Source organism: Lissotriton helveticus, chromosome 5_1, assembly GCF_964261635.1.
Source record: "Lissotriton helveticus chromosome 5_1, aLisHel1.1, whole genome shotgun sequence".
Lineage (NCBI taxonomy): Eukaryota > Metazoa > Chordata > Amphibia > Caudata > Salamandridae > Lissotriton > Lissotriton helveticus.
The window spans coordinates 440,931,179-440,942,383 of NC_136065.1; the positions used below are offsets into that span (position 1 = coordinate 440,931,179).

At 45.7% G+C, this 11,205-nt stretch overlaps 1 protein-coding gene across 32 annotated transcripts in view; it reads right to left on the reverse strand.

Moving 5' to 3' along the window:
- ANK3 (ankyrin 3) overlaps window positions 1-11,205 on the reverse strand; it is a 1,924,186-nt gene that overhangs the window by 321,994 nt on the left and 1,590,987 nt on the right. For 2 of the 32 annotated variants that reach the window (XM_078642677.1, XM_078642676.1), the window contains exon 1: window positions 6,130-6,531. The exons of 27 other annotated variants lie outside the window; for them this stretch is intronic. In XM_078642677.1, coding sequence (XP_078498803.1) covers window positions 6,130-6,145 — 16 coding nt within the window. In that variant the 5' untranslated portion in view covers window positions 6,146-6,531. Of the gene's footprint in view, window positions 1-6,129; window positions 6,664-11,205 lie in introns of those variants that run through there. 3 more of the 32 variants (XM_078642679.1, XM_078642678.1, XM_078642675.1) reach the window with 3 other exon arrangements.

Genomic DNA, 11,205 nt, shown 5'->3' on the forward strand with positions numbered 1-11,205 from the left:
CTCCGTATAAACAATCTACTGTATTAACTAGCAAGCACCTGAATCATTTGCATAGAAATGTTATCTTTTTAGGCCTGGTAGAACTATACAAAAACTGCTAATAAGCAAAGTATCATGCATTAAGTGAAATTGGCTAAAAATGGCATATTCAGATTCAACTCTACATATTACATGACATATACATGTCTCCTGTGACTCTTCCTATAAGTGTTCGAAGAGAAACAACAGCTGCCAGAATTACAGAATGCCCGAAGCGACATTTCTCCACTAACTTGCCCTACTGTAGCCACTTTTTTCAGGCCCAGAGGACTCCTACATTTTGTCTGCTGGGCATCTACACCTACATACTGAAGAACGCAATTAAAAAGAAAGTAACTGCCCATTACCTGGTGTAGGCCAAAAGAGGAATTGCTCATACAATTAAGTAAAGAGAAAGTAAAATAAAAATATTCTCCTTATTGCAGATCAGCTTCTTTTGCGTATTCTATGCTAAACCACCAGAAGAGATGTTGTAAGGTGAGACTGACCCATTGAACCTGAAAGTATTTATCACCATCTAATGGAACCCACTGAAAAGTAACCAAAGGTTTATGGAAAGCCTAGAACATAATGATTTTACATCCTTAGGGGCACACCAATCCTAGCAAGGGACGCAGTTATTAGGATAAGCCCTGAGCATACAGCAATGTGTGACTTGCATAATTATCAACCCCTTCCATGCTGATGACGGCCCCCGGCCGTCATGCATCACGGTGGGCGTGTGCTGATGACGGCCCCCGTCATGATCCCGCCCACTCTTCAAAACGGCCGCACAGGAGCAGAATTCCGGCCACGGCGGAGGGGCTAAAACGCCGTCTCAGAACTAAGCAATCCTTTCTAATCATAGCCCCTTAACCTACAAAATGAAGTGATGTTGGGCCATGATTCAAGGAGAGGGGCAATGACGGCTGCGGGAGATTCCAACAGTCATGTAAACCAAACTCAGCACACCAAAAGCATGGCTTGTGACTTCACCTTTGGTGTGGCAGATTCAACTACACCTGTCAACAGGGCCGGCTCTAGGGCGGTACGACCGCATTGGGAACTGACTTTGGGTGGAGGCGTCCTGTTTGCAATAATATTATGTTTTTAAAAGCACCTGCTGCTGCGTACCTGCCCTGTGGCAATTTTCAGGCAACAAAAAATAATGTCAAGATAACTCCGGTGATTAATGCACTTTCTTGAGAGAGATCAGGTTCGTCTAGTGGAAGTTTTGGCTGAAGGCAAAGTACCGCACAGGGTTAAAATGCCTGCAGCAAAGAAGTGTACCGTGCAGATTCCAAGTGCATATAATGTAAATAGGTCAGTGGGTTACTACTTTTGTCAGCGATATCCTTTTGCTACTTTACAGTTAATAAGATAAAATCCTAAAATAGAACAGTGAGCTATTAGCTGTCATCAAAGAGCTGCATGCAAACTGCAAGGTATAGATTAGAGCACTATGAATGTTTCCCCGGTCTTTCATTGTCTTAATGTTGGAAAAGGGTTCATTTGGATAGAAATCAATTATGGTTATTAAAGAGAACCCACAAACATGGTGTTAAGCTTTAAATTCTGATATTAAGCTTCTTCAGACCAAGCACTGTTAAACTATACTGCCTACCAGTATGGATGATGCGACTCCTACACCTAACAGTCCTCTGTCTACAGAGTGTAGTCCACTGTCTTATATACCATTTCCTATACACTAATTTAAACACGTATGATTGATTGTGTCTGGGTAGTGTGTGTGATGTAAATTGCTGACACCCTAAACTGGTATAAGTCAGTCGCGGACGGCATGAATCGCGGGTGGGGGGGGGGGGGGTCGTGCCGGTTTGGCGCGCGGGAAGGGGGGGGGGGGTTAATTTAAAAAAATGTTAACTTACCTTACCGGGTCCCGTGCCGTCTAAGCTCCTGGCCGGGTCTCACGTTTTCCCAACTGGAAGCAGCCACAGGCAGCCTCCTTTCCCTAAGCCAATCACAACGCTGCAATTACAGGGTTGTGAATGGTGGGGACAGCGCCCAGCCGGGCGCCTATGGGGAGGCCATTTTCTCTATGTAGGCTGCATGCAGCCTACATAGAGAAAATGTAGAGTGCGCATGACTGGTTCTGAGGCCGACCAAACAGTCAGGGCCCACAGCTCTGGGCAAGCCACTCCTCCCCGACCCGCCCGCCCCCAACCAGGCATACCCTTCTGCTCGCTCCTCCCCGACCCGCCCTCCCCCAATCAGGCACACCCTTCTGCTTTCTCGCAGTGCGAAAAGCAGAAACATAAAATGGTAATTAAAATACAATTTTTCATTTCTGCATCTCGCACTGCGAGAAAGCAGTGGGGTGACGCTCCTCCGCCTTAATGGAGGACCACCCCTGGTATATGAGAAACTATAAAACTAATTAAATGCATCTGAGAAAGAGTGATTATGGAGACCTTAGGGGCCCTGTTTAAAGGTGGTAGTGAGGTAATCAATGGGGAGGTGGTCATTGGTATGTGCCAACAAACACTGCCGCACCAGGCGTTACCAGCGCTAAAGCCAGCCCTGTCTCTCATAAATAATCTTACACATGAGATTACATTTCATATTACCCGCAACACTATAAAAGTGACAAATGTGAATGTACTATTGTTTACTGGTTTAAGTAAGTGTTGTTATTGAATTATGTTGTACTTTAGGTGTTGCAGCTAATTGATATAAACATTGTGAGCTCAAATGCATTGCTTGTGTTGTGTGAGTTATGGTTTTCATGGCAGTTGTGCTAATTTTGGGTTTAGTAGCTAATCTTAAATTGCAAATTTCAGTGGTATTTCAGTTTTAATTCAAACCCATAACTGTACTTAAACTGTGGCATTTTAAGTACATTTCTGAATTTTTTAAGCATACTTAAATGTGTTACCACGAAACCTATCCATTACTTAAATTAAACCTTGATTTTTTATCAGTGAATAACTGGGATGCTTGGCCAAATATCCATATATTATATCAAACGTATGTGAAAGTATAACGTGACCCACTGTGCACACTTGTGTGCTAGGCTTTACCCCTGATCCTGCACATGTGGCCACCCCAACGGTGCATGAGCAAAGGCCATATGCAGTGGGAGTTGGCCACAGAGCTTGGCATTGCACCCAACCCGCTGCAAGCATTCAACCTCCATTGCGGATGGCTAAAGGTTGTGTGCTGAGAGGGTTGGATGCGGTGTGTTGCGTATGACCAGGTTCCGGGATTTCATTTTTTAAAGTTTCTGAACCTTGACGTTGGGTTTGCTTACTTTTGTAGAACTGTGGGCCTTGACTGGATCTCCCGCAGGGTTTCTGGACTAGGCTCAGTAGCCCTACAGAAGGTCTAACAAGAGTCAAAGACCCCTTGACATAAGTTTGTCATTCCATGACCTGGGTTTGTGGACTTCAGGGGCCAGGAACCCAGCCTAAGGGCCCGCAAACCCCACAACAACAAAAAACACTTTTAAAATTATTTTTCGACCATGGTGTGTCTCCTGTATCCCACCTTACTTTCCAAAGCCAGGGGCTCAATGAGTTTTCCCTTTATGGCCACTTCATTTTTATTTTTCAAGACACAGGGACCGAGTGCCTGCATCCTGTAATGGCAGCCACAACATTTTTCTTCAAGCTGAGTCCAGCCAATCAGAGAACTTTGGGTCCATGAACTCAGCTTTGGGTTTGCTGCTACGAATGGGTGATGGGAAAAAGAACAACCTTGTCTGATGAGATTCGGATATTGTTTAAAAGCTGGGTCTACAAATGGTTTAAAAATCCAGGTTTGTGGACCATTTACTGCCTAACAGTTCTAGATATCTCTAACTTGACTGACAGCTCACGTGAATCTGAGGCATTTCAGAGATGCATTTTAAATGCTAATTTCTTTAATAATATTTAACAGATCTACACCAAACCAAGTAAAGGCGCTTCCTTGGATAAATACCACTTCATGGCAAGATTTGTGTAATTCTGTTCAGCAACTTTTCATATTTCTTCTGGAGAGCCAATTTTCCTATGGGAGTCAAAATTAGAAAGGCCACATTTTGTTTTGTGCCACCTCTTTATTTGCCCATCTCATCCCCCCCTCTAGGCAGTTCCGCATGAAACTTGCCATGCTGAATCCAAACGAAATTACTTTTTTTTCAATGGCACTAAAGTTGTTAGGAAAACATAAAGCAGCTTTGCAATATAAAGTTACACCTAATCAGGAGTAGAAAGGCGCTATTTCTGCCTTTGTCACATGTGTATATATATATATATATATATATATATATATATACATGCACACACATCACACATATATATATATAAAGTGATTTGAAATCCCTGCGACAACTACATTAACTTATTAAGCTACACTACTGGTTACTTTACTGATCATGTAAAAAAAAAGTAGCAACACACTTCTCATTTTTTCTCCCCCTGTGTAGGGCGGACTGTGTTTGCATGCTTTTAACTTACAGTTGTCACCAGCCACAGAATAATATTCAAATGTCACTTCTATCTCCCTTCCATAACCACATGCATAGATAGGTGCTTCCATCTTCGAAATACAAATGCAGAAGCAAGCAAAATTAAACATTGTATTCAACAACAAATTTTGTCTGAATCTGGGTGCAAATTAGAGAAGTGTGGCTCAATGGTTAGAGCGGCAGACCTTGATGCAGAGGTCTAGCCCGGGACCAGGGTTCAATTCCCTGCCTCAGCGGGTCTTGGGCTCAAAAATTCCACGGACCTGATAATTCTCGCCTCGGTGCCTATTCCAATCATGGAGTCCTGCTCTGCAACTCTGGGCAATTGCTTGCTTAATCTCCACAACGGCCCCCACAAAGCTAAGGATGCCTGGCCTCCACCTTGGGGTGCCCAGGAGTGGACACCTCACAGGGAAAGCCAGGAGGGGTTCCACGGCGGTATTCGTACAAGCGCCTTGAGACCCTTGGGCGAGGTGAGTAGTGCGCTATACAAGTATCAATGTACAATTAGTACCCCTCTTGACAATCAAATGTAAGACGACACCCTGATCATGTAATGAAACGCAAGATATGATTGTCATGTCATCAGAAGATATTGTCAAAGTGGATAATTATTGGAGAACATTTTGTTTTAAAAAAAAAAACAGAAGCGAAATTTTGGGTAACATCAGTCACTAATGCCCTGCTGTTGTAGAACAGACAGACCCTTTTTGATATGGTGATATCTTTTACTGACCTAAATTACGTAGTAACACTGAATTAAAAAAAATTATGATTTTCTATTACATATGCACATTGATAGTTATGGGGTCATGAATAGCATGATGGTTCAAATGAAAACATAGTCAAACTCGTAAAATCTTTCACACACACAATCCCTAGTCATTAAGATTAATTAGCATACCTGCCTCCGGTCCAAGCAGGTTTCCACAGACATTTGTAGCAAAATATTTAAACTAAAGTGCTTTAGGCCGCCCAAAGGGTATAGAAAGCGCTATATAAGTAACCAACCAACAGAATAGTTAGAATAAGGTGTATTTTGTAAAGCAGAGAGTGACAACTCAGTCAAGTTGAAAGGATTTACCTCAAATTAGAACCTGTAATAACGTATGAATTGAAAGAAAAGTAAACAAAGGCCTTTAGCAGAGAGAAGGTTCAAAGGAGTCTGTTCCCCTAGCGGTGCCCCACCCCGACAGACAGACAGCCGCATTCCAACAGGGACATTGCAGATCAGAGCCCTTAAATCGTGTTGCTTCAGGATATTATCAGGCGGCGAAGGAGCTGATTCAATATAACGCTAGAAAATATCCGGCACTTCTTTTATTTACATGGGCCATTTTAAGCATTCTGTGGCCTTTTGTCCACAATAGAAAATGTACGTTTTTAATTTTTTTTAAAAACTCGTCCCTCCGTAAACTTCAGACATCAGATGTGATCTCTGCTTTTCCTTGCCACGCTAAAAATACACTTTCCAGCACTGCGGATCATACACCGAAATAAAAACAGATCAGCTTTCCCCTACAAGTAATGAACGCCAGCAACCAGTTAAATGCCGAAACGCCACATTATGTCTATTTCTGCCACCAGCAGAGCCTGCAAAGGGTGCACGGTGGGCAGCAACAGCTGAAGAAGTCTCTTACTTGCTGGCAGAGCCATGTTTTTGCTTGCCTGGCGGAGTTTGTCCGAGGTTTCCTAGAGGTGTTCGCATTCGTCGTCCGCAGGCTGCTTAGCTCAGAGGTAATCCGAGATAGGATAAACATAGTAATCCGTGCGGCTCATGCTCGCTTTCCCAAGATCGCCGGAGCTCCCCTCGGACACCACCTTGCTCCCATGTGCTTTCTCCCACAGGCAGGCAGAGTTCCGCCCCGGTCGGGATCAAAGTTGGTCTCAAACTGGAAACAAGGCAGCAAAAGTAAACCACGAGCAGCGATTCTGCAGGAGGACCTCACAGCAGCGCGCGCGCACCCCCACGTAAAGCTTCTTGTGACGGGATTAAAAACTTCCCCGGAGAGCTTCCCGCGGGACTGACCACTCGTATAATTGAAGCATCGGCTGATTTGTATGTAAATGCGCTCGCGAGGGGTGTAACCTTCCTGTAACCCGACTCGTTTTACACCCACAGCCCGGGAATTCAACAGAGAGCCGTCTCCCACATTTAGGAACCAGGGGTGTGTGTGTTTTCATACTACTTCCGATTTCAAGAATCAAAACAATTGTAAAAGAGCTGACGCTTGCAGATTGGACTACTGTAAAAGTTTTGTGTCTGCTGCCCACACTGCGACCTCCACCGGGTGGAGTCCACCCACAGGCCACACAGGAAGGAGAACACGGAGAGGAAGTGTTTATTGGAAGGCACAGGTGGGCTTAGGTCACAGCCAACAGTATGCCTCAGGCCGTTTGCCGTTTCTCTCCCTCTCTCTCTTCATATAAAATGCACCTATTATCAACAAAAACATGTTTAGAATGGGATGTGTACATCAGTTGACAGACATTCGGGTGTGCTCAAAAGGAGCGCTGGCCTGAACAGGTGGTGCAGCGGCTATGTGATCGATCGAGTGTGGTCAAAAGAAAACGCCCAAAGTCAATACGGCAACAAATTGAGGCTGGTTTACCCTTGTGATACCAGGGGAAGGAGAGAGCGCAAAACTAGAGAGGGAAGCACCTTAAGACATATATTGTAAATCCTCCCACTCCCCACAGACCCCTCTGCCCTTGGATTTAAGGTGACCAGGCATCCCGGATTTGCCTGGACAGTCCCACTTTTTCAGGAGCTGTCCCGGCAAATTTCAAGTCCCGGTTTTTAGAGAGGGTCAGCTGAAAACGCTGGGAGGTATCTTTAAGTTTTGCAAAGCAGTGATAGCTGCTGTTATAATAAGTCAATTTAATTAACAGGCAAGCTACTGGATTTAAAAATAGCATTTTGTCTGGTAAGGCAGGGATGCCTCAATTTTGTAGGGAAGCGAGGGAGGGACGATGAGGTAATGTACCTTCTTACTGCCTCTTCTGTAATTAATCAGACTGAGATCATTGATTCTGAATTTTCTATATGTCCAGATTAAGACCGCTGTCTGTAGGCATTTCGTCGAAACAATGATGTTGACGTGGCACATTAGTCAAAATATTGCAATCTGTGTAGTTTAGTATTTTCTCTCTCTCTAGACTGATTGTGCTTTTTTTTATAATACATGTGGGTGGCTGTTAATGGAGGAAGAAGGTGTGAGTGGCTGTGAAAAGGTGAATAATGGATTCATATCCATGGCTCACTCAAAATATTTTGAAAAGACCCTGGAGCAGTACTAGTTTGAGAAGTTCCTGACAACCAGGCTATTCTAAAGGAACAAAGACTGGAAACAGTGGAAACTATAAGTGCCACATTCCTAAAATGTGTGTTATGGAAAACCCTTTTCGAATTTTAGATGGCAAAAAAGAAAAAAATAGAATGAAAATTGTATTGTTGAAGGAAGTGTGCGTAGGTCTTCAAAGCAGGTTGCGTCTCAGAGGAGCCAGTCATCTATTTTTTCCATTTAACCGGTGTAATCATCTTACGATGTGTCTCTCAAAACTCTCTCTCCCAAATAAGGGTTGTCTGTCGTCATACAATGCTATGTTTTGATGACCAGTTTGCTGAAATCTATGTAACAATTTCTGTTTGAGATGCTCAAAAATAAACAAATTATGATGCATATTCAGCTTGTCACGGCTTCCGCCCACTTGTGGCAGAATATAATGAAGTACCTTTTCAAACATTAGAAAGAAAAAACTTTGAGAGGAACCTGGCAACAATTCAAACAGTTGATTCTTTAAGTAAGGAATGCTAGGCTTTAAATATAGTGCTAAAAAAGGGGGGAGGGGAGAATTCCTGTGGTTCTTCTAGGAAAAGTTAACCATGTGAGTGATTTATTGCCTGAACAGGGGTAGAGCTGAAAGAATTTGGAGTCCTTTCAGGTGGAGGTTATTGCTGCAGAGCAGTCCGATCATAAAGTAAACAAGCACTGGCAAAGCCAATAGGCCAACTGGTACAAAATGGCACACGTTTTCAGCTCCAACAAGGCATGTGTACAGAGTACCGGGATCTGCTCGAAGGATCCAACATGGCGGTCAGCGATAGTCGGGAGGCTATGACGGACTAGTGTTGAGTGGGGCTGAGCAAGGTGAAACGCTGCCCCAGTGTGCAGCGTCGGATTGGTAACGCGGCCATTCGGGCAATGCCCTAGGGGCCGGTGTCCAGTTCCAGCTGTGGGCTGCTTTTTTGAGCAGGCTGGGGGGCAATTTGGCGGTTTCTGCGTTCTTCGGACGCCACCAGCGGCCCAGTGGATGCTGGAGTGGCCTTTCTGGAGGCAGATGGGCCTCAATTACTTCCCTTTTATCAAAGGGCAGAGGTGTCGCATCCTTTTTCTCGCTGGGGCCAGCCCATTAACATATGTTTATTGAGCAGGGGCAGGGGGCTGGAGCAAAAGTGGCCTCACTTGTATTCAGATGTTTTTCACCAGTGCAAGCTAATCCCTGCATTTTTTTACCCCCCCCTTTTTTTTTTAATAAAACTTTGCCGAAGCCGTGTTTTGCAAAGGCAATATGCATATGTGGGCCACTTTTTAGGTTTCGCCCTGGCCGTAGCACTGCGCAGCAGTGCTCGCGCAGGGCGAAATCTTATGATCCTACAGTGTGGGGCTTTGTCCCGCCATCTCTTCCATTGGCTAGCTCCATAAATGGAGGCTAGCCATTGGAAGAGATTGGCTGTCAATCACTCTTTCCCGTCAGAACGCGATTCGGGGGCGTTTCCGTGTCTTTTTTTAAGTCCCGCCCTCTCCTCTTCCCATTGGCTGGACTTTTACCTTCCAGCCAATGGGAAGGGGAGAGCACGAAAAACACGCCCCGAATCTCAAATCGACCTTGTTTTTCGTCTGTGCATGGGGGGGGGGGGGCGGTTAGCTATTCTTTTGTTTCCTTTCCTACTTCAAGTCCCGCCCCTTTTGTTAATGAAAACAGATGGCGAGTCTTTGATCTCTACGGAGTGTCTTGCTCACGCTGTCTGCACGGGCCAGTCGGCTCTGTGATTGGTCGGCAACTACCAAATATGCTTTGTGATTGGTGGACCTTGTCAGCCAATCAGAGAGCCTACTGGCCTGAACAGGGAGCATGAGCAAGACACGCTGTTGACTCGTTTCTCCTTTGCTTTCCTTTTCTCCGTAAATACATCTTCACACTCTGAAGGGATTGCAGGGGCTGTGTTATGCCACTGGTTTTGAATTTAAGTGCTACTCTAAAACCCTTTAAGCACGCCCAGTGGTTTTGTGATGGCGAGGCGTCTCTGCCTTGTGTATGTACTGTGACTGAAGCAGTTTACTTTCGCTTTCAGAATGGGTCTAGATCTATTGGGAAATGCAGCCCCACTATTTGCGCTGTTAAAATCCAAGGTTTATGCTTCTCTGTGCAGCAGAAAGCACTGCTGGACTGACATTGCCCGTATCTTCCTGCCGGTACAGCGCCCTGCCTTCTTCCCCGGATCAGCTGTTTGTTGCCGCTGCAGTGCCAGGACCTCTCATCCGGTCCTGCGCACACAACGCCTTACATCGCGCTGGAAGGCAGCCGCCAGAATCGCTCTCTGGACGACAAAGTTGCTGCCCGGGGCCATGTCAGCCGGCCCCGAGGTCCAGCGAGTTGAACCTACTGGGGGAGCGCCCCCGTCTCCCTCGCGCCGCCACGTCCCAGCCCAGCCCCCGGGAGCCCTACCTGCCACGTTGCCCCTGTGCACTGATGCTTTGGACTTTGACGAGGACGATGACCTGGAGGTGTTCAGCAAGGTACGGGGTGAAAGGAGGGATGCTGAATCTCACGGGGGATGCTAATGGTCCGAGGTTGTGCTCGGGTGGCGACTTGCCCTGTCTCCCGCCGGCCTGAAGCTTCTCGGCGCTGCGCCAGATCAGGGTCGCATCGGAAATCAGGAAGTCTCCTGTACGAGGGCCACATTAGTGGCTTCAAAAGCAAACTTGTGTTTTTTAAGTAAATGCAGTTTTCTGAGACGACGAAGTGCTGTTCGGTTCATCTGCACCACTGTCCTTTCCACTGCGGCCGTCAATCAGACATGTCAGTTATGTGATTCAGGGAGAGGGCTGCGATGTCACTGCCCTTTACATGCCTGGTCGAGAGAAATGGGCTGCGGGTGAGGAAAGCAGCTGCTTGATGGCGTCTACTTTGTGGGAAATGTCACTAGTCACACACTCACCGCAGCCTCTTCTGCACTATGCAGGAACAGTACACAAGTGCCTAGCCCCCCTGCCCCATCCCCCTGCTTATACAGTGTGCATGCCATGCCCTCCGTGATGTCCTTAATCTGATTTCATAAAGCAATCATCCACATTTACATTATATGACGTTAGAAGCATCAGGTGCGTGCAAACAATTACTGACCTTTTGTTCATTGTCCAGTTATTCTATATAAATACAGCTGCAGTTCCCGAGAAGCCTCGACGGGATGAGAGCTCCCGTCAGACAAACCTGCGCAATTCGTTTTCCCTTTACACCGCATTGTGTAAGTGTAAGCTGCCACGTCTGGTTTGTAGGGTGATGAATAGTAAGAAAATGAATACGATGCAAATAAGCATTGGCGCCTGTTACCTACAGAGTTAATAGATTTCTGCCTCACGGATTCAGCGGATGGGATAATCTCCAGACTTAATTGTGATGCAGCTACTGTCTCCAGTAGCCCTAGGGAGGAC